Source organism: Podarcis tiliguerta (genome assembly GCF_965153285.1).
Source record: "Podarcis tiliguerta genome assembly, chromosome: 13".
NCBI lineage: Eukaryota > Metazoa > Chordata > Lepidosauria > Squamata > Lacertidae > Podarcis > Podarcis tiliguerta.
Window position 1 is genome coordinate 51602150 of NC_139546.1, and position 22912 is coordinate 51625061.

The 22912-nt window shown below is 51.3% G+C and overlaps 1 protein-coding gene across 1 annotated transcript in view; it reads left to right on the forward strand.

The window, feature by feature from the left end:
- SENP3 (SUMO specific peptidase 3) overlaps positions 1-17693 on the forward strand; it is a 39959-nt gene extending 22266 nt beyond the window's left edge. Inside the window, exons 6-11 of the mRNA XM_083410304.1 lie at positions 2059-2106; positions 5207-5284; positions 6057-6194; positions 8479-8562; positions 10110-10160; positions 16729-17693. Coding sequence (XP_083266430.1) covers positions 2059-2106; positions 5207-5284; positions 6057-6194; positions 8479-8562; positions 10110-10160; positions 16729-16839 — 510 coding nt within the window. The 3' untranslated portion in view covers positions 16840-17693. The remainder of the gene's footprint in view (positions 1-2058; positions 2107-5206; positions 5285-6056; positions 6195-8478; positions 8563-10109; positions 10161-16728) is intronic.
- The last annotated feature ends 5219 nt before the right edge of the window (positions 17694-22912 follow it).

Here is a 22912-nt window from a genome sequence, read left to right on the forward strand (position 1 = left end):
GCCGGATACATTCTACGGGAAAGGTTTAAAAGCAATCAACGCTGAAACAAAACCTGTATCGAGAATTCAGTAATCAAATTCCAGATTTTTTCATATCGCTGTGAATGGACGTATGAATGCTATCTGGCATAGTAAATCCGGAGGGTGGAGCCTAGCAGGGGGTCCTGCCGTTTCCTTTGAGGAGGAGATGGAGGAGATTAAAGAAATCTTGTCTGGTTTACTTTCTCCTCCCCCCCCCCCTTTCCCCTCCCTCCCCACTCCAGCCCTCCCCGCCCCCTGTCAGGCCTTCCTTCTTCATATCTTTATCCATGTACACAGTCTGTTCATTCGAGCTTGTATGCTAGGGTTGGCTTCCCCTCTTTCTATCCAGTTCCTGTAAAATGCCCATTTATTTGTGAGTCTTTGGCATTTATTTTCCTATCTACAGTGGTGCCCCGCAAGACGAATGCCTCGCAAGACGGAAAACCCGCAAGAGGAAAGGGTTTTCCGTTTTTCAATGCACTTCGCAGGACGAATTTCCCTATGGGCTTGCTTCGCAAGACGAAAATGTCTTGCGATTCTTGCGATTTTTTTCCGCTCCTCACCCCCTTTTTCTAAGGCACTAAGCTGCTAATAGCCTTTTAGCAGCTAATCCGCTAATCCCTTAAGCCTTTAATAGCTGCTAATAGCCGCTAAACCGATAATAGCGCTAATCCGCTAATGGGGTTGCTTCGCAAGACGAAAAAACCGCTAGACGAAGAGGCTCGCGGAACGGATTCTTTTCGTCTTGCGAGGCACCACTGTATCCTCTACCACTATCTGTGCGAATATTTCCGATTGTATGTATTCAAAAACATAATCATTCCATTTTTCCATCCTCCATTCGGCCTTTTCTTTCCATCCCAGAGCAATAACCGCCATTCCAGCTAGAATCATAATCTTGTACAACTCTTGCTTATTCCTCTTTACTTGGTTATTTCCCAGTATTCCCGAAAATAACAAACCCCTATTAACTTCTATGTTTATTTGAAATAGTCCAGAAATTACCTTTATAATCTTTTGCCAATATTCCTTAACCAGATTACATTCCCACCACATGTAATAATAATAATAATAATAATAATTTATTATTTATACCCCGCCCATCTGGCTGGGTTTCCCCAGCCACTCTGGGCGGCTTCCAAAAGAATATTAAAATACTGTGATACATCAAACATTAAAAGCTTCCCTAAACAGGGCTGCCTTCAGATGTCTTCTAAAAGTCTGGTAGTTGTTGTTCTCTTTGACATCTGGTGGGAGGGCGTTCCACAGGGAGGGCGCCACCACCGAGAAGGCCCTCTGCCTGGTTCCCTGTAACTTTGCTTCTCGCAGTGAGGGAACCGCCAGAAGTCTCTCGGTGCTGGACCTCAGTGTCCGGGTAGAGCGATGGGGGTGGAGATGCTCCTTCAGGTATACTGGACCGAGGCCGTTTAGGGCTTTAAAGGTCAGCACCAACACTTTGAATTGTGCTCGGAAACGTACTGGGAGCCAATGTAGGTCTTTCAAGACCGGTGTTATATGGTCTCGGCGGCTGCTCCCAGTCACCAGTCTGGCCGCTGCATTCTGGATTAGTTGTAGTTTCCGGGTCACCTTCAAAGGTAGCCCCACGTAGAGCGCATTGCAGTAGTCCAAGCGGGAGATAACCAGAGCATGCACCACTCTGGCAAGGCAGTCCGCGGGCAGATAGGGTCTCAGCCTACGTACCAGATGGAGCTGGTACACAGCTGCCCTGGACACAGAATTGACCTGCGCCTCCATGGACAGCTGTGAGTCCAAAATGACTCCCAGGCTGCGCACCTGGTCCTTCAGGGGCACAGTTACCCCATTCAGGACCAGGGAATCCTCCACACCTGCCCGCCTCCTGTCCCCCAGAAACAGTACTTCTGTCTTGTCGGGATTCAATCTCAATCTGTTTGCCGCCATCCATCCTCCAACCGCCTCCAGACACTTCACACATGTGTGAATATAGTCCTTTTTCCTGACCACAAAGAAATCTTGTCTGTTGACCCCTAACCTATTTGCCTCCTTTTTTCTGGGCAGGTAATGAACATGTACGGGGACCTCGTCATGGACACAGTGCCAGACAAGGTGAGCATCGCTATTAACCTCCCAGTGATCTTTGAGCGAAGGGAGGCATATAACTTTATTATTAATAATAATAATAATAATAATAATAATAATAATAATAATAATAATAATAATTCACTTATGGGGGGGTTAAAGACAGTGTGGAGACCCAGTGCGGAGGGAGCTAACAGGCCCTTCGCCATGTGTTCATAAGAAGAGCTCCGCCGGATCAGGCCCGTGGCCCGTCTAGTCCAGCAATCTGTTCTCACAGTGGCCAACCAGACGATGCCTGAAAGGGAATCCTTACAAGCAGGAAGAGCGGCGCTCTTCCCTGCTTGCGATTCGCAGGACCTGCTATTCAGCGGCGTTTACTGCCTCCGACAGGACACAGCCATTGCGGCTGGTTATTATTTATTAAATTTGTACACACACCCTTCACCCTTAGATCTCAGGGAAGTTTACAACCAAATTACAAAAAGTGCGATGAAATGATAGCCTCGTCCCCTGTGATTTTGTCCGATTAAAACCACCCAAGCCGGTGGCGACCGCTGCCTCCTGGAGGAGAAGGTTGCAGTTTGTTCCTTGCTGAAGTAGCTCCGTGCTCAGTTAGGCACAGACCAAGAGAGAGGGAGCTTTGTTCTTCCCGCAGGTGAGCGTGGCCTGACCTCTCTGGCGAGTCACGCTGGCAGAAGCACTCACCTCATCCTCTTTGTGGCCATGAGAAAGGAGGAGGACGACAGGGAGAGGCTAAAAAAAGCCAATGCAATTCTGGGCTGCATCAATAGGAGTATAGCATCTAGATCAAGGGAAGTAATAGTGCCACTGTATTCTGCTCTGGTCAGACCTCACCTGGAGTACTGTGTCCAGTTCTGGGCACCACAGTTCAAGAAGGACACTGACAAACTAGAACGTGTCCAGAGGAGGGCAACCAAAATGGTCCAAGGCCTGGAAACAATGCCTTATGAGGAACGGCTAAGGAAGCTGGGCATGTCTAGCCTGGAGAAGAGGAGGTTAAGGGGTGATATGATAGCCATGTTCAAATATATAAAAGGATGTCACACAGAGGAGGGAGAAAGGTTGTTTTCTGCTGCTCCAGAGAAGCGGACACGGAGCAATGGATCCAAACTACAAGAAAGAAGATTCCACCTAAACATTAGGAAGAACTTCCTGACAGTAAGAGCTGTTTGACAGTGGAATTTGCTGCCAAGGAGTGTGGTGGAGTCTCCTTCTTTGGAGGTCTTTAAGCAGAGGCTTGACAACCATATGTCAGGAGTGGTCTGATGGTGTTTCCTGCTTGGCAGGGGGTTGGACTCGATGGCCCTTGTGGTCTCTTCCAACTCTATGATTCTATGATTCTAAAAGAGGCGAGGGGAGAAAGGCCGGCCCGTGGGATTACACAAGGTGCCATCCTGCGCTAAAATGAGGGTCCCGGATCTGGAAAGGTTGCAGACGGTTTGAGTGGATGGAACCGAGCAACTGTCGTTCTCCATTATCACCACTTGGTGGTGCTCATGGAACGGTTGCCAACTTGCCGCAGCCTTTGCAAACCTCTTTGTTATTATTTACAGTATCTACTGTATTTTTCGCTCTATAAGACGCACCAGAGCACAAGACGCACCTAGTTTTGGGAGGAGGAAAACAAGGAAAAAAATATTCTGAATCTCAGAAGCCAGAACAGCAAGAGGGATCGCTGCGCAGCGAAAGCAGCAATCTCTCTTGCTGTTCTGGCTTCTGGGATCGCTGTGCAGCCTGCATTCGCTCCATAAGACGCACACACATTTCCCCTTACTTTTGAGGAGGGAAAAAGTGAGTCTCATAGAGCAAGAAATTGCGGTACATTTATATGCAGGCAGCAACCTTCTTAGGCGTGTCCAATACATGCACGACTGCTCGCACGCACATCGCACTGAACCCAGAAGTGAGAGGGGTTCCAGAACGTGACCCCCAAGCAAATCAGTTGTTACCTGCGCCACCTTTTTCTCAAAGGAGCTCAAAGCAACGTACAGTGGTACCTTGGGTTACAAACGCTTCCGGTTACAGATTCCGCTAACCCAGAAATAGTGCTTCAGGTTAAGAACTTTGCTTCAGGATGAGAACAGAAATCGCGCACTGGCGGTACAGCAGCAGCAGAAGGCCCCATTAGCTAAAGTGGTGCTTCAGGTTAAGAACGGACCTCCGGAATGAATTACCGTATTTTTCACTCTATAGGACGCAACCAACCATAGTACGCACCTTGTTTTAGAGGGGGAGAAAAAGAAAATAAAATTTTTCCCCTCTCTGTGCAGCACCCCTTCAGCGAAGCGGCAGGAGAAACGGAGCCCCTTCCATTTCTCCTCCCGCTTCGCTGAAGGGGTGCTGCGCAGCTCTCCCTCTCCCACATTGCCTTCGCCTTCAGTGAAGGCAACCCGAAGCCTCTGGAGCGCAGCGGGAGTTCTGGCTGCGCTCCGGAGGCTTCGGGTTCCTTTCGCTGAAGCCAGGAGAGCAGGACTCTCCCGGCTTCAGCGAAAGGAGAGGCGAAAGGAAAGGCTTCAGCGAAAGGAGCAGCCTTCCCGCTGCTCCCTGAGCTTGTGGCGCTGGCGATGGGGGAAAGCCCGGCTTTGCCCCAGCCCCAAAGAGCAGGTGGGGGAGCTGCGGAAAGGTTCCCCCAGCCCCAGGGACCACACATTCACTCCATAAGACGCACAGACATTTCCCCTTAGATTTTAGGAGGAAAAAAGTGCGTCTTATGGAGCGAGAAATACAGTAAGTACGTAACCAGAGGTACCACTTGTACATGGGTCTCCATTTAATTCCCGCAAGAACCCTGCGGGATACGTTAGGCTGTGAGAGGCAGCGACTGGCCCAAGGGGACCCAGTGAGCTTCACAGCTGAGTGGGAATTTGAACCCGGGTCTCCCAAGTCCTAGCCTTCTGACTGCTACACGACGCTCTGGCCCGCAAGATTGCCAGATTGGCACGGGCTTGTATATCCACTATCAATGACTGGGATCTAGCAGGTCGGTCCAACTTGGGGGTGACACCACCCTCTTCCCGCTGCTTTGACTTGGCTCTTCCCTCCCCTCCAGCCCCACACGTGTTGCCTCTTTCGTGGACCCAAAGCCGCTTGTTTTCTCTTCCACCAGGTTCATTTCTTCAACAGTTTTTTCTACGATAAGCTACGAACCAAGGGGTACGAGGGAGTCAAGCGCTGGACCAAGAACGTGAGTGGCTGCCAAGAATTCTCTGCCCCGGTGCCCTTTGCAGGGTGGAGGAGCACAGAGCGAAAGGGGGGGGTGCAGATTTATTTATTTTTTAGAAAAACACACCAAATAAATTATACACCACTGGATTTAGGGAGGGTTGAAGGCCTCAGAGGGGTTTACGAAGAGAACCATCTAGCGGTTTTTTCGTCTTGCGAAGCAGCCCTATTAGCAGATTAGCGCTATTATCGGTTTAGCGGCTATTAGCGGCTATTAAAGGCTTAAGGGATTAGCGGATTAGCTGCTAAAAGGCTATTAGCGCCTTAGCGGCTTAGAAAAAGGGGGTGGGGAGCGAAAAAAATTTTCAAGACTCGCAAGACATTTTCGTCTTGCAAAGCAAGTCCATAGGGAAATTTGTCCTGCGAAGCGCCTCTGCAGACGGAAAACCCTTTCGTCTAGCGGGTTTTCCGTCTTGCGAGGCATTCGTCTTGCGGGGCACCACTGTATATGAAGTAAAATGAAAATCGGATAGGGGGGACTTGGGGAAGCCCACTTAACAATGTTTAGAAAAATAAGGCTATGACAAGAATTTGTTTGTATTGTTTGTCTTTTCTGTCTGTGTTTTTTATATGTGTAATTGGATTTAAACTGATTTTATAACGCATTGATTTTAGAATGCTGTATTGTTTTACTGCTGTTAGCTGCTCTGAACCTGGCTTCGGCTGGGGAGGGCGGGATATAAAATTATTATTATAAAATGAATTTAATTTTTTTGAAAAAAACAAACAAACAGGTGGACATCTTCAACAAGGAGCTCCTCCTCATTCCAATCCACCTGGAGGTCCACTGGTCTCTGATCTGCGTGGAAGTGAAGCAGAAGAAAATCACGTACCTGGACTCCCAGCGCACCCTCAACCGGCGGTGCCCCAAGGTAAAGGGCTGGGTGGCCGGGCCATAATAAGCAAGGAGCCCCTTCCCTTCCTCCTCCTCCTCCTCTGATAGCTCCCACAGTGCTGTGCATTTGGACCACTTTGAAACTGGGCCGCCACAGCTTCCCTCCAAGAGCCAAGGTGTGTGATGAGGGATGCTTTAGGGATTTTCTGGGGCCTTCGTCCCCCACAGCCATGCAATTCCTTGAAGGGCGATATCCCTGGCTGCTCAGCACCATGGCTGCGCAGAACCCCCACTATGGGTGAACTCCTATGAAAAACAGGGAATCGCACTCAGGCAGAGCGTTGCCCTGGAACACCCAGGTTCTGCTTCTGGCCTTCTGCTTGGCCCCTGTGAAAACAGGATGTTGGCCCAATGGGCAGCCTCTGGCCTGACCTACATGCTACAGAGGCCCATCTTAGGTTGCTGTTGCATTCATTTCCATCATGTGAAGAAGGCGCAACAGAGACTGTACTTTTTGAGAATACTAAGGAAAAACCATCTTCCGCAGAAACTGCTGCTTGCCTTCTATCACTGTGCCATTGAGAGCGTGCTCACTTATGGCTTATGTGTGTGGTACGGAAGCTGTACTACCCAGGACAGGATGGGGTTGTGTAGGGTTGTGAAGGCAGCAGAGAGCATTGTTGGCTGCCCACTCTCCACCTTAGAGCAGATTTATGCCACAAGGTGCCATAGGAAGGCACTGGACATAGTAAAAGATCCATCGCATCCTGGTCACTGTCTCTTCGAGCTTTTGCCGTCGGGACGGAGATACAGGACGATGAAGACAAGAACAAGCCGTCTTAAGAACAGCTTCTTCTCCAGAGCGATCTCGGCCCTGAATGGGAAGCCCGGACTTTGAAAGTCAACTAATCTCCCTTGCTGTAGTATACTGTATTGTTTAATTAGTGTTTTTATGGAGCAGTCAAGTAATTTCGTTGTCCCCGAAGGGGGCAATGACAATAAAGATGATGATGATGATGATGATGATTATATACCACCTATGGCTTTCAAGGCCTGTGGGGAAAACCCCAAGCCTCTTAGCTTTTCAGATTGAGGTTGAATCCTGACAAGACAGAAGTACTGTTTTGGGGGGACAGGAGGCGGTCAGGTGTGGAGGACTCCCTGGTCCTGAATGGGGTAACTGTGCCCCGAAGGACCAGGTGCGCAGCCTGGGAGTCATTGTGGCCGGTTGGGGCTTTCAAGGTCAGCACCAACACTTTGAATTGTGCTCGGAAACGTCCTGGGAGCCAATGGAGGTCTTTGAGGACCAGTGTTATGTGGTCTCCCAGCCCCCAGTCTAGCTGCCACATTCTGGATTAATTGCAGTTTCCAGGTCACCTTCAAAGGTAGCCCCACGTACAGTGGTATTTCTGGTTACGTACTTAATTCGTTCCAGAGGTCCATTCTTAATCTGAAACTGTTCTTAACCTGAAGCACCACTTTAGCTAATGGGGTCTCCTGCTGCTGCCGCGCCACCGGAGCACGATTTCTGTTCTCATCCTGAAGCAAAGTTCTTAACCCGAGGTACTATTTCTGGGTTAGCGGAGTCTGTAACCTGAAGTGTATGTAACCCGAGGTACCACTGTAGAGCGCATTGCAGTAGTCCAAGCGGGCGATAACCAGAGCGTGCCCCACTCTGGCGAGACAGTCTGCGGGCAGGGAGGGTCTCATCCTGTGTACCAGATGGAGCTGGCAGACAGCTGCCTTGGCTTCCAGGGTAGCAGTGTTGCAAGTGGTTTAATAGTACAGTGGTACTAATTAATTCGTTCCGCGAGTCTCTTCGTCTAGCGGTTTTTTCGTCTTGCGAAGCAACCCTATTAGCAGTTTAGCGGCTATTAAAGGCTTAAGGGATTAGCAGATTAGCTGCTAAAAGGCTATTAGCGGTTTAGCAGCTTAGAAAAAGGGGGTGGAGAGCGGAAAAAAATCTCAAGAATCGCAAGGCATTTTCGTCTTGCGAAGCAAGCCCATAGAGAAATTCGTCCTGCGAAGCACCTCCAAAACGGAAAACCCTTTCGTCTAGCAGGTTTTCCGTCTTGCGAGGCATTCGTCTTGCGGGGTACCACTGTAATAGTAATTCTGTTATTTGTACCCTGCCTATCTGACTGGCTTGCTGCAGCCGCTCTGGGCGGCTTCCAGCATGCGCAAAAACATAATGGGCTTGAGAGGAGGGGGTGAGGGTGGTCTGGCTATCCTGCCTTTTGGGAAGGGGGCTGAGAAATGGACCACGCTTCCCACTGTACGTGCTCACACTCAAAAACTGCCTGTTCTCCTTGCACCCCCAGCACATCTGCAGATACCTGCAGGCCGAAGCAGACAAGAAGAACCGTCCGGACTTCAGAGACGGGTGGAAAGGGGTTTTTCAGATGGTGAGTAGTATCTCTCCGCCCCTTTAGCTCAGCGGAGGGAGCAGATTGGAGCTATGCCCATGCTCCAACCTGCAATAAAAAGGTAAAGGGACCCCTGACCATTAGGTCCAGTCGTGACCGACTCTGGGGTTGCGGAGCTCATCTCGCTTTATTGGCCAAGGGAGCCGGCATACAGCTTCCGGGTCATGTGGCCAGCATGACTAAGCCGCTTCTGGCGAACCAGAGCAGCGCACGGAAACGCCGTTTACCTTCCCGCCGGAGCGGTACCTATTCATCTACTTGCACTGGTGTGCTTTCGAACTGCTAGGTTGGCAGGAGCAGGGACCGAGCAACAGGAGCTCACCCCGTCACAGGGATTCGAACCGCCGACTTTCTGATCGGCCAGTCCTAGGCTCTGTGGTTTAACCCACAGCGCCAGCCGTGTCCCTTCCAACCCACAATAACTGGGCCAAAAACGGCTGATTAGCGCAAAGAATGGAGTTACCAGGGTTTGCATCGACGCAGAATGCTCTTAAGAGAAATCGGCAAGATTTCTGGCTTGTCTGCGAAGGGAAATGGCGACGCGGTGCGAGTCAACCATCTAAAAGACGACCGTCACTGGGGTTTTTGAGCTGTGGGGGTGAGTGCCAGGGTTAGACACCCCCCCCCCCCAAGAAAAGCCCCACAGGTAGTGGGATGTCGAAGCAGCAGAGGGGGTGAAAAGAGAAACAAACCAGAAGCGGAAGTTGGGGGGAGCCCAGAAGGGGAGGGAGGAAGGAATGCATAGCAAATGTTACGAATATGAGACGCATAGCTGACAACCGTCCCTTATTTGGTGGGAAGGTCCCTTATCCCAGCGCCGTGTCCCGCTGCTGTCCCTTATTGATGATGTAAATTTCCCGGGTTTCAAAGGAAGCAGCTCCTCTCCCTCCCTCCCTGCCGGCCAGGGAGGAGGGAGGCTCCAGCTGTGTTGCTTGGCTGCGTTGCTCACCCAATAAGGAGTCTAAGAACGACTGGGGGGTGGAGCTTGCATGCCTTGTGCCAATCAAATCGGCCGCGTTGCCTGGGGACTCGCCTTTGCTCAGCGCTTCCCAGCGGAGAGGGGACGGTGGTTTTCCTTGCTGCATCCCCTTTGCCGGGTTGCTGCGCTGTGGGAACCACCGCTTGAGGCTTCGTTTGGCTGCTGGCTGGGCTTTCTGCTTTTGCCTCGGAGGGGCTCAGAAGCCGAACATACCTGTGCCCTGAAAATCCCTTATTTTGGCTGCTGGTCCCTTATTTTCGAGGCTGCTGGTCCCTTATTTTCATATCTGTAAGTTGACAGCTATGATGAGATGTGTGTAATGAATGAAAAAGAAAAATGAATTTAAATTTTTTTTAAAAAAAGGAAAGAAATTGGGAAATCAGGGGGGGGGCAGGTTTGGATAGGTCTCTCTTGATTTCCAAGCGGACGAGGGACCCAGTGACCCAGAGCGGGACTGCAAAGCAGACCTCCCTGACAGAGGGATAGCCATTTGGTTCTACTGTTCCCCCTCCTCGCCCTGACCCGATCTCCCTTTCGTTCCTTCCAGAACATCGCCAGGCAGAACAACGACAGCGACTGTGGCGCTTTCGTCTTGCAGGTGAGGCGGTGGGGGGCGGGCAGGAGGGGTCTTGAGGTTCCAAAAAAAAAACAACAGACACTTTATGGCTTTCAGAGGGGAAAGGTGCCATTTCCCCTTGTCTTCTCCATCACCTGCCCCCAGGCCCCTTGGCCATAGACATTCATGCTGCCCAGGTGGTGGAAAACCAAGGGAGCTCAATGCTGGGAAGACTCAGGACAGATAGAAGAAAGTCCCTCTTCACACAGCGCAGGGTTAGACTGTGGAACTCCCTCCCACCAGACGCAGCGATGGCCACCGACCTAAATGGCTTTAAAGGGGATGAGACAAATGTGGGGAGGGTGTGGGGAGGGCTGTCGATGGCTGCTAGCCTTCACAGTTGGAGGCACCAATTCTTCCGGGTACCAGTTTCGGGAAACCGCAGGAGCGGGAGACCGGCTCTTGTGTTCGAATCCTGATTGCGGGTTCCCCACGATGGGCATCCGGTTGGCCACTGTGAGGATTCTGGACTGGACGGGCCACTGGCCTGATCCAGGAGCTCTTATTATGTTCTTATGGCTGCCTAGGCGAAAAGGAAGAAAAGAAAGAATCGAAAATTTTAAACCAGAAGGCATCACAGCCCGGAAGGACAAATTTATAAAGAGCCAGGGCAGCTTCGAAGGGATAGTAAAGTAAATAATAATAATAATAATAATAATAATAATAATAAATTTTATTTATATCCCGCCCTCCCCAGCCAAAGCCAGGCTCAGGACGGCTAACAACAATAAAACAGTACAAAAGTACAGCATAAACAACACTCTAAAATCATTCATTATAAAATTAATTAATTCAAGCCACTGGCAACCATTGGGCCAGAGCTCTGCGAAGATAACCGAGGGAGGGAGTCAGGCTGTGCCCTGGCCAAAGGCCTGGTGGAACAGTTCTGTCTTGCAGGCCCTGCGGAAAGATGTCAAGTCCCGCAGGGCCCTAGTCTCTTGTGACAGAGCATTCCACCAGATCGGAGCCACGGCCGAAAAAGCCCTGGCTCTAGTTGAGGCCAGCCTAACTTCTCTGTGGCCTGGGACCTTCAAGATGTTTTTATTTGAAGACCGTAAGTTTCTCTGTGGGGCATACCAGGAGAGGCGGTCCCGTAGGTACGAGGGTCCTAGGCTCGCACAGTGGTTTCCTTTACAGATAATAAAGACATATAAGCCACACACAAACACACACACACACCATATTTTTCGCTCTATAAGGCGCACCGGACCATAGGGCGCACCTAGTTTTTAGAGGGGGAAATAAAAAAAAAATCTTTTTTCCCCTCCAGCCCCAAAGAGCAGCGTACAGGCTGCGCGCAACCTCTCCCTGCCGGAGGGGTTGCACACGGCTATGGTACAAGCCAAGACAGCAAGCAGGATCCATCCCACTCGCTGTCTTGGCTTGTGCCATAAGCCGTGTGCAACCCCTCCGGTAGGGAGAGGCTGCGCGGGGCTAAAGCAGCCATAGCCGCGTGCAGCCTCTCCCTGCTGGAGGGACTGCGCATGGCTATCTCTGAAGCCTTCGGAGCGCAGCGCAAGTTCCTGATGCGCTCCGCAGGCTTTGGGTTCCTTTTGCTGAAGCCGGGAGAGCAAGACTCTCCCGGCTTCAGCGAAAGGAACCTGAAGCCTCCAGAACGCAGCGGGAACTCGCGCTGCGCTCTGAAGGCTTCAGGCGGCTATTCCTGAAGCCTGGAGAGCAAGAGGGGTCGGTGCACACCAACGCCTCTCGCTCTCCAGGCTTCAGCGAAAGCAACGCAAAGCCCCGGAGCACGGAGGGAGCGCTCCCTCTGCGCTTCGGAGGCTTCGTGTTGCTTTCGCTGAAGCCAAGGAGCCTGCATTCGCTCCATAGGACGCACACACATTTCCCCTTAATTTTTAGAGGGGGAAAAGTGCGTCCTATAGAGCGAAAAATACGGTAGTTTTCTTTACCTGTGAGTTTCATTATTATAGGGAATAAAGGTTCTATATAGCCTTAAATGAGGCAGACATCTGCATAAACTGGTGGCACTATGCAGCCATGTGCCTCAATCTTTCTGCAAGAGATAAAACCATATGATATATTTAAAAATCAGTCATTCAAGCTCTGCCCTTCAGTTACTTTGAGTTTGTGAGATATCTTTTCAGGATAGGAGGTGATTTAAAAATAAATATTCAGCCGTATGAGCTATATGTTGCTCTTGTATTTTCCCTCTGAAGGGCATTTTACCTTTTATAAAGACCCTGCGTGGAAGGGCAGTACCAAACCATGTAGTAATCTCATCTGATCTTACATATAAGATCTGCTTTCACCCCACCCGGGTTGATAATGCTTTCTCTGTTGCATCTGTTGTCTGTGTGAGATGATCAGACTCATGCAGTTTTCCTATTAATTCCTACATGGAAGTACCTTCCTTGCTGGGACATTCTGACATGTTAAGTACAGTGGTACCTCGGGTTAAGTACTTAATTCGTTCCGGAGGTCCGTTCTTAACCTGAAACTGTTCTTAACCTGAAGCACCACTTTAGCTAATGGGGCCTCCTGCTGCTGCTGCACGATTTCTGTTCTCATCCTGAAGCAAAGTTCTTAACCCGAGGTACTATTTCTGGGTTAGCGGAGTCTGTAACCTGAAGCGTATGTAACCTGAGGTACCACTGTAACTCATCCTTTTCAAAAACCAAGCACTTCTTTCAAAAGAATGATCCGGAGACTTGGGTCTGGAAAGACAGCCAAGCAGCCGCCTTAAAACCTTCCACACCATGGCTGTGTTTTCGCTGTTAACAGAGTTTGTAAAGCTACGACAAATCATTATGTAAAGGCCTGCGAGGTTAAAAGGGAGTCCTTGTGCCCATGAAGGTTGTGAGCCGCTGTTCTAAGCGTTTCTGTTGCAAAAAAAACCCCTATGCATTTACCGTATTTTTTGCTCCACAACACTCGCTTTTTTCCTCCTAGAAAGTAAGGGGAAATGTCTGTGCGTGTTATGGAGGGAATGCCTACGGGTGGCGGGGGGGATCTGCTGCAGTCGTGAGCAGAGGATCCATGGTTCCCCTTCCTTCCCTCCTCCGTGGCTCGCTTTGAAACAGCAAAGCGGGAGAGGAGCCGCTTACACAGGTGTAAGTGGCTCCTGTCTGGTTGGCTGCTTTAAACCGTGCTCTCTGTCCCTCTCTCCTCCCCACTCAGCTTTTCAGCTCTCTAAGCCAGGGAGGAGGGAGAGAAGCAGAGCCTGCTTGTTTTAAAGGAGCAAAGCGGGAGAGGAGAGGAGCCTTCTCCCCTTAAACCCCTCTTCTGCATTATTAGCAGCATCCTTCTCCACACACCCCATGCATGTTCCTTCTCCCCTTATACCCCGCTTCTGCATTATTAGCAGCATCCTTCTCCACCCACCCCACGCGTGCTCCTTGTCCCTTGAGTGCTTTTCCTTCCCTCCCCACTTAAAACATGGTTACAAAGCACGGATCCACATGGATCCTCAGGATTTTTGCATTGGGCTACCCCAAACTCACCGTCAGATCACATGTCTGTGGCCACAGCATGAACCACAAAAATCATACATCCACTGTTTCATTTAGAATATTTTTTTCTTGTTTTCCTCCTCTAAAAACTATGTGCGTGTTATGGTCAGGTGCGTGTTATAGAGCGAAAAATATGGTAATTAAATCTACATCACACCTTTTTCTCCAAAGAGAGCCAGTGTGGTGTAGTGGTTAAGAGCGGTGGACTCGTAATCTGGGGAACCGGGTTCGCGTCTCCGCTCCTCCACCTGCAGCTGCTGGGTGACCTTGGGCCAGTCACACTTCTCTGAAGTCTCTCAGCCTCACTCACCTCACAGAGTGTTTGTTGTGGGAGAGGAAGGGAAAGGAGATTGTTGGCCGCTTTGAGACTCCTTAGGGTAGTGATAAAGCGGGATATCAAATCCAAACTCTTCTTCGTCTTCCAAAGGAGCCCAGGGTGGCTTGGGGTGGGTCGGCAGATGCGCATGTCTGCGTACACACACTGCTTTTCAGGTGAACATCATAAAGGTGGCTTTAAAGCCCTGAACGGCTTCAGAGGCCCAGTATACCTGAAGGAGTGTCTCCACCCCCATCATTCTGCCCGGACACTGAGGTCCTGCTCCGAGGGCCTTCTGGCGGTTCCCTCCCTGCAAGAAGTGAGGTTACAGGGAACCAGGCAGAGGGCCTTCTCAGTGGTGGCGCCCGCCCTGTGGAACCGCCCTCCCTTCAGATGTCAAGGAAATAAACAACTATCTGACTTTTAGATGACATCTGAAGGCAGCCCTGTTCAGGGAAGTTTTTAATATTAGATGTTTTATCATGTTTGTAATACAGTGGTACCTCAGGTTACATACGCTTTAGGTTACAGACTCCGCTAACCCAGAAATAGTACCTCGGGTTAAGAACTTTCTTCAGGATGAAATCAGAAATTGTGCTGCGGCAGCGGGAGGTCCCATTAGCTAAAGTGGTGCTTCAGGTTAAGAACGGACCTCCAGAACAAATTAAGTTCTTAACCCAGGTACCAGTGTATTGTTTTGGGAGCCGACCTGAGTGGCTGGGGAAACCCAGCCAGGTGGGCAGAGTATTAATAATAATAATAATAATATTAAATGCAAATCAAGCAAATAAGCATCATCAAATTTGCAGCCAGAAAGCAGGATTTCCCCCTTCCCGCAAATAAAAGAAAGGGTGGTCAGGAGCAGTGGCGTAGCGTGGGGGGTGCAGGGGGGCCGGCCGCACCGGGCGCAACATCGGGGGGGGGCGCTCGCACTCGCAGCTCTCTGCCCCTACCTGGCTCACTCTCTCTCTCTCACTGCAGTGCTGGCTGTGCGAATCCTATCCGAGCCGCCAGGTCGCCACCCACTGTGGAGGGGGGGGTGCCAGGCGTGCGGTGCGGAGAGAGAGCGAGGGACTATCTGGGGGAGGGACAGTGCAGCGGGGGGGGGGCGCAAATTACTTGCCTTGCCCCGGGTGCTGACAACCCACGCTACGCCACTGGTCAGGAGGCTACCTCTGTTTGCAGCAACGGCAGCTCGTATTGTGGGCAGCACACGAGGCTGTTCTGCCTTCCTCCCGTATGGCAAGATTTTACTTCAAAACAACAGGCTTCAAAACACTTGCGTGGTCAGTCCAGGCCTGGCGGAATCTCAGAAGCCGTTTTCTGGGGGTGGGATGGGTGTCCAGGTGGCAGGAACAGTCAGTCCCAGTCCTGGAGGGATTTTGCGCCTCCTCTCGAGGGAGGCTGTTCTGCAATGTGCATAATCGGGGCAGGTGGATAGAATCTTCCTGTTTCCCTACGTGGCAAGGTTTGAGCTAGACGCTCACAGAGCTTTTTCTTTTTTAGTGCATTCATTGCGATTTAAAGTCCTTAAAAGAGAGAATGGTGCGGTCGCATTTGGGAAAGGGCAACCCAAATTATCAAGGGGGTGTGGCGATAAAGGTGGTGGCCTTTGGGGATTTTGGGGGGGCCAGAGAAAAGGCAAGTAAGAGGCAACAGCAGACCCTCTTCTGAGCTGATCTGTCAGGTGTCCCGATTATGTACAGAACTGAACAGCTTTTATAGGAATGGCAAACTTATCCCAATGAGACGAGAAATGAGCATTGCATGGGAAAAAGCACAGGAACGCAGCGTCGCTGCTTAAATCCCGCTTGCTGGCTTGGAAAACACCCCAGTGCAAGTACAGTGGTACCTCTGGATGTGAACCCACGTCTGCGCATGCACGGGTCGCGATTTGCAGCTTCTGCGCATGGGCATGCACGAGGGGCAAAACCCGGAAGTAACGCCTTCCGTTACTTCTGGGTCGCCGCAGGGCGTAACCTGAAAACGCTCAACCTGAAACATATTCAACCCGAGGTATGACTGTAGATAAATAGGTACTGCTGCGGCAGGAAGGTCAACGGCGTTTCCGTGCGCTCTGGCACTCATCACGGTGTCCCGTTGCGCCACATGCAGTTTAGTCCTGCTGGCGAGATGAGCCGGAAAGATGTCTGTGGACAAACGCCGGCTCCCTCAGCCTGAAAGCGAGATGAGCGCCGCAACCCCAGAGTTGGTCATGACTGAACGTAATGGTCAGTGGTCCCTTTACCTTTACCTCAGGGATGCAGGTGGCGCTGTGGGTTAAACCACAGAGCCTAGGGCTTGCTGATCAGAAGGTCAGCGGTTCGAATCCCCGCAATGACGGGGTGAGCTCCCATTGCTCGGTCCCTGCTCCTGCCAACCTAGCAGTTCAAAAGCACGTCAAAGCACAAGTAGATCAATAGGTACCACTCCAGCGGGAAGGTAAACGGCGTTTCCGTGCGCTGCTCTGGTTCGCCAGAAGCAACTTAGTTCTGCTGGCCACATAACCTGGAAGCTGTACGCCGGCTCCCTTGGCCAATAAAGCAAGATGAGCGCCGCAACCCCAGAGTCGGCCACGACCGGACCTAATGGTCAGGGGTCCCTTTACCTTTACCCGTCCAGGAGTCCTTTACCTTTACCTTACCTTACGGGCACACGGCTGGCCAGTTTTCGACCGGGGTGATGGGCCATTGGACCCAATCCACCAGGCTCTTATGATGCTCTTAGGTATACATTGCTGATTCTCCTTTCCTTTCTCTTCCAGTATTCCAAATTCCTGGCGCTTGGCCTCCCCTTCTCCTTCACCCAGCAGGACATGCCGAAACTGCGCCGTCAGATGTACAAGGAGTTGTGCCACTGCAAGCTCACCGCGTGACGAGCTCACACACACACACTCATACAAACACAACACACACTCATACACACACACAACACACACACCCTCCCAAAGACCGACTTGGACGGCCGGACGCACGACTCCTCCTCCTCCTCCAGCTTGACAGCAGACATCCGATTTGGGGTGTACGGAAAGCGGGCAGGGGGGTGTCCTTAGGTCACTGGAACTCGTTGAGGTTTAACAAGCGGACTCGTTTGGGGGGCGGGGGGTGTCGTTTTTAACCCGAGTTAAACCCCCCTCCCCTTTCTTCTTCTTCTTCTTCTTCTTCTTCTTCCTGGTCTCTCGTTTTTGTTTCGTTCGTATTTAAAACCGACCTCCGGAGGGCCCTTTCTCCGGGTTGGTTCTGTTGGGGAAGTTGCGGGGATTTTTTTTGGGTGGGGGGGGGGAGACACACGACGGATGGGTGGGATGGCGGGCGAGCGGGTGGGATTGGGGACGTTTCTTATCACCGAACATGCCCTCTGCACATGTTCCGCTCCGGTTCGGAGGGAGGACTGGGGGGGGGCAGGGGTAGAGTCCAAAAACGAGGGACCAGGAAGGCGGGCACAGGGGGGGGCGGCGGCATAAATTACCCTCCTGCCCCCCCCAGCTTCTCCCTCTGCTTTATCTCGCCCTGTTGGTTACTTGTGTTAGTGAATAATGTATGTTCTGGTTTTTATCCCGCCCCCCCCCCCTCAAGGGAGAGGGAGCTGGAACAGGGGAAGGAGGGGCTCTGGTGGGCGGGCGGGGGGGCAGGTTTCTACACTGGGGCCGAGATAACGGAAACAAGCATTTTTTTTATACGATGGCTACCATTGTGGGTAATAAAAGAAAAAGCATTCTTTGGAGAAAAAGGCGTTTTCTAACCTCCTTGCGATGCGCGGCGGTTGCGCAAAGGTGTTCTGTGCAGTTTTACGAGGCGAGCAAAGAGTTTTCCACCTCCTGCCCTAGATCCGCTTTTTAAAAACAATATACAGTGGTGCCTCGCAAGACGAAAAGAATCCGTTCCGCAAGTCTCTTCGTCTAGCAGTTTTTTCGTCTTGCGAAGCAACCCTATTAGCGGATTAGCGGCTATTAGCGGCTATTAAAGGCTTAAGGGATTAGCGGATTAGCTGCTAAAAGGCTATTAGAAAAAGGGGGTGGGGAGCGGAAAAGAATCGCAAGACATTTTTGTCTTGCGAAGCAAGCCCATAGAGAAATTCGTCCTGCAAAGCGCATTGAAAAACGGAAAACCCTTTCGTCTAGCGGGTTTTCCGTCTTGCGAGGCATTCGTTTTGCGGGGCACCACTGTATATAGAGAAAAGGACACGGGTGGTGCTGTGGTCTAAACTACTGAGCCTCTTGGGCTTGCCGATCGGAAGGCCGGCGGTTCGAATCCCTGCGATGGAGTGAGCTCCCGTTGCTCGGTCCCTGCTCCTGCCAACCTAGCAGTTCGAAAGCACGTCAAAGTGCAAGTAGATAAATAGGTACCGCTCCGGCGGGAAGGTGAACGGCGTTTCCGTGCGCTGCTCTGGTTTGCCAGAAGCGGCTTAGTCCTGCTGGCCACATGACCCAGAAGCTGTACGCCGGCTCCCTCGGCCAGTAAAGCGAGATGAGCACCGCAACCCCAGAGTCGGCCACGACTGGACCTAACGGTCAGGGGTCCCTTTACCTTTTTTATATAGAGAAACAAAACAAGGTCCTACGCCTTTGTGGTGGAGAACACTGTTGGTGGCTATGCTCTAACTCCACAGGGGCAACAGTGCCTTTGAATCCTGGTTTCCGGAAACTTGCAAGTTTCCCACCGGGACATCTGGTCAGCCACTGGGAGAACTGGATGAGGCCTCCTTTGGCCTGACCCAACAGACTCCCCTCTCGCCCTGCAATAGAGGAGCTTCAACAAGAGTGATAAAACCTTGGGAGGGTTTTTTTTTTGGGGGGGGGGGGAGCGTTCATCTGGCCTTCTTGGGTTGGAGGGTGAGGGCTCTGTCCCTCCATAGATCTGCAGCCTTCTCCCTCCAGGGCAAGCACGATAAATCGGTGTGGGAATCCGGTTTTTAAAATGGAGCCTCTAGAGCGCCATTTTTCCAGGTTGATTCTGCTGTGGGGAAGTTGGGGGGGTTGCAGGTAAGGGGTTGGGATTGAGCAGGGGGGCTGATTAACACTGGAGGTCCGAAGCTATTTGTTGTGATCAAACACAGAGCCAGGTAGCTCTCACTTTTCTCTGTCGGCCCGGTTATTGCACCTTTTCCACTGAGCTCAAAGTGGCATACGCGATTCTCCACATCCACCCAATTCTTCATTTTATCCCAACAACTCTGTGAGGTAGACTGTTGTTGAGTCATTTAGTCGTGTCCGCCTCTTCGTGACCCCCTGGACCAGAGCACGCCAGGCACTCCTGTCTTCCACTGCCTCCCGCAATCTGGTCAAACTCATGCTGGTCTCTTCCAGAACACTGTCCCACCATCTTGTCCTCCGTCGTCTGATTCACCTTGTGCCCTCCATCTTTCCCAGCATCAGGGTCTTTTCCAGGGAGTCTTCTCTTCTCAGGAGGTGGCCAAAGTCTTGGAGCCTCAGCTTCAGGATCTGTCCTTCCAGGGAGCACTCAGGGCTGATTTCCTTCCGAATGGAGAGGTTGGATCTTCTTGCAGTCCATGGGACTCTCAAGAGTCTCCTCCAGCACCAGAATTCGAAAGCATCCATTCTTCGGCGATCAGCCTAGACTAGGCTGAGAAAAGCAGCGGCTGGTCCAAGCTCACCCAGTGGCCGGGGGGGGGGGCATTCGAACCCTAGTCCAACACACTAACCACCCCGGCTCTCTGCTGGAGGGAAGACAGGCATTGTGGTGGGAGAGAGAATAGTGGGAGGGGAGAGCCATTCTAAAATCGGAGCCAAGCGTTATGAAAGCGGGGGGGCGTGCTCATTTGCGGGGGGCTGGAGGAAATTTCCCACAATATGCGTGTGGAGTGTTCCAACGTGGATCTCGGCTAAACATACACAGTGTGTGTTTATGGAGCATCTTTCATGGGCATCACACCCCCTGGGTGCAAGAAGTCCTGCTGACTATCTGGTTTTTGCTGCATTATTATTTTCCCTTGAACCCAGTCCTCCCTGTAGTGACTCATCGGCTGGATTGAAAGCCTGTGTGCTTTTGCTCCTCCGCAACGGCTCTGGGAGTGAATCACTGGGGTTACTCAGAGCCAGGAATCTTTTCTAGTCCAGCTCAAAATATTCTGGCCACTGGTTTCTTCCTCCTGGAAGGGCCTTGGATGGCTCTTTCCTGGACAAGGGAGACGGGCCGGGGGCTTTAATTATAAAAATATTTATGTAACACTGTATTGGGGGGGAAGGATTGAAGTGGTCTGCAAGAATACCTATGTACTGTAAAATCAACTAACCATTGCAGAAAGATAATGCTCTCAATTGCCTGCACATCCCTGGAAGCGCAGAAATGTGTTTAAAAGCTGGCACAGAAGGTGTCAGTGGCAGGGAGTCCCACAGGAACGGGCCAAAGACACAAAAGGCTCGGTTTATTGTCGTTAAAACGTGCCTCGCAAATCCAGGGGGCAACCAGCGAAGTTCCTTCAGATAATCTCAAAGATCAAGCTAAAGTATAAGGCCCCAGAAAGTCCCTAAACTGGGTTGGATTTAAGGGTAACGTAAGATTGGGCAGGGATGAAGGTGGCGCTGTGGGTTAAACCACAAAGCCTAGGGCTTGCCGATCAGAAGGTGGGCGGTTCGAATCCCTGCGACGGGGTGAGCTCCCGTTGCTCGGTCCCTGCTCCTGCCAACCTAGCAGTTCGAAAGCACGTCAAAGTGCAAGTAGATAAATAGGTACCGCTCTGGCGGGAAGGTAAACGGCGTTTCCGTGCGCTGCTCTGGTTCGCCAGAAGCGGCTTAGTCCTGCTGGCTACATGACCCGGAAGCTGGACGCCGGCTCCCTTGGCCAGTAAAGCGAGATGAGCGCCGCAACCCCAGAGTTGTCCGCAGCTGGATTGGGCAGCAACTTGGAGCTTCTCAGATGCTAGGAAAGCTTAGGTGTTTCCATTGTTGTTTATTTTATTTTAAAGATTTGTATCCTAGACTGGTGGCAGAGTGGCCAATAAGATCACATAACACCGGTCCTAAAAGACCTCCATTGGCTCCCAGTATGTTTCCAAGCACAATTCAAAGCATTGGTGCTGAGCTTGAAAGCCCTAAACGTCCTCAAAGGCCCAGTAGACCTGAAGGAGCGTCTCCACCCCCATCGTTCTGCCCGGACACTGACGTCCAGCTCCAAGGGCCTTCTGGTGATTCCCTACCTGTGAGAAGCCAAGTTACAGGGAACCAGGCAGAGGGCCTTCTCGGTGGTGGCGCCCACCCTGCAGAACGCCCTCCCATTGGATGTCAAGGAAATAAACAACTATTTGACTTTTAGAAGACGTCTGAAGGCAGCCCTGTATTGGGAGATTTTTAACATCTGACGCTTTACATTTTTTAAGTGTTATGTAAACCACCCAGTGTGGCTGGGGAAACCCAGCCAGATGGGCGGGGTATAAATAATAAAATGATGATGATGATGATGCCCTTCGTCCGAAGATCCCAGGGTGGTTCACAACAGAAACATACAAAATGAGAACACAAAATAATCCTTCTTGATTATTGAAAATGCTGACGGGCTGATGGATGCTGTCAAGTCCAACATTTTCCTCATCTCTCTGCATTTTGCTTTCCAAAAACTGAAAGTGCCTCGGCACACTGGATGTTTCAAGGTGGGTCAAGGAAGTTCAGGCGACGGCATTTTTTGGCTGCCTCACCAGCAGATTTTTGGTATTTACAAGGTGCCTGTTAATCGCTTCCTGCAGTGGGCCCCTAAATCGTTTTAATTTAAAAACAGTAAACTATAACAGGTGGTGGTTTGTTTTTGAGAAATGAGCTGTTGCAGCACACCTTAGATTGGACTGCTCACCTATAATAAATAAAATATTTTGAAATAAAAATGGGAGAGGGCAAAGGAACAGGCCAGTGGAGAAACAGAGCAGGGAGCCCAGTGGGTCAGCAGAGGGGGATCCTGACCAGTGGATCACCAGGGGAGGGATCCGATCCACCCTCCCAGTTACAAGAGGGTTTGTGTGGTGGTGGGAGTTTTCCAGTTTCAAAGCTGGAGGGGTCAGGAAATTTGGCTCTTTTTTTTTTTTTTTTTGGAGGGAGGGTCCAAATCTTCCTGCCCAGGAACGTCCACAGCACCTAAAAGGGGGCTTCCTTGTAAGGAGGGGGGGGGGGCTTTTGCAAAAAAAAAATGGGAAGGGTTTTTTTGGGGGGGTCTCTGAATAATGCACCCAGTGATTAAATTTCAACCCAGCTCTTTTAACTATTTGGGGGGGGGGCAAATCTTTCTGCCCAGGAACTTCCACAGCACCTAAAAGGGGACTCCCTTGTAATGGGGGGGCTTTTGCAAAAAAAAAATTGCAAATTAATATTTAATATGGGAAGGTTTTTTGGGGGGGGGTCTCTCAAAAATGCACCCAGTGCTTAAATTTCAGCACAGCTCTTTTAACTTTTTTGGGGGGGGGGTTGATTTTGTCAGCCTCCTCTTGTCACCCCCCCCCCAGGCCTATATCACGTGGTGCTCTGCCCTCCCCGCTGGACAAAGGCAGCAGGCCCAAAATTCAGGCCCCAACGCCTAACCACGTGGGCCTTTTTCCTCTCCCTGTCTCCCCCCCTCCTTAGAACCGCCTCCTCCTCTTTCGGGCTCCCATTGGCCCATCGTCTCGACGGACGCGGCCGACGACCAACCAGAGCCCGGCGCTCCCCGTTGACGTCACGACGCCCGAGTTCTTTCCACCTCTCCCTTTTCCCCAACCCCCCCACGCTCCCCTCTCTCGGTTTGACGTCACCATTAAAAAAAAAACCCGCCCGTCACGGATCCCCTCGTCCAATGGGAAGGCGGTGGCGGCGAGCCGCTGGCCAATGGCGTCTCCGGAAGCGGAGGAGGGGGAAGGCGGCGGGCCAATAGGGGCGAAGCCGGTCGGGGAGAAGCGCGCGGGACCAATGGCGTGAGGCGGGCGGCTGGGCGGGCATAGGGGGAAGAGGGCCAATGGAGGAGGGGCCGCGG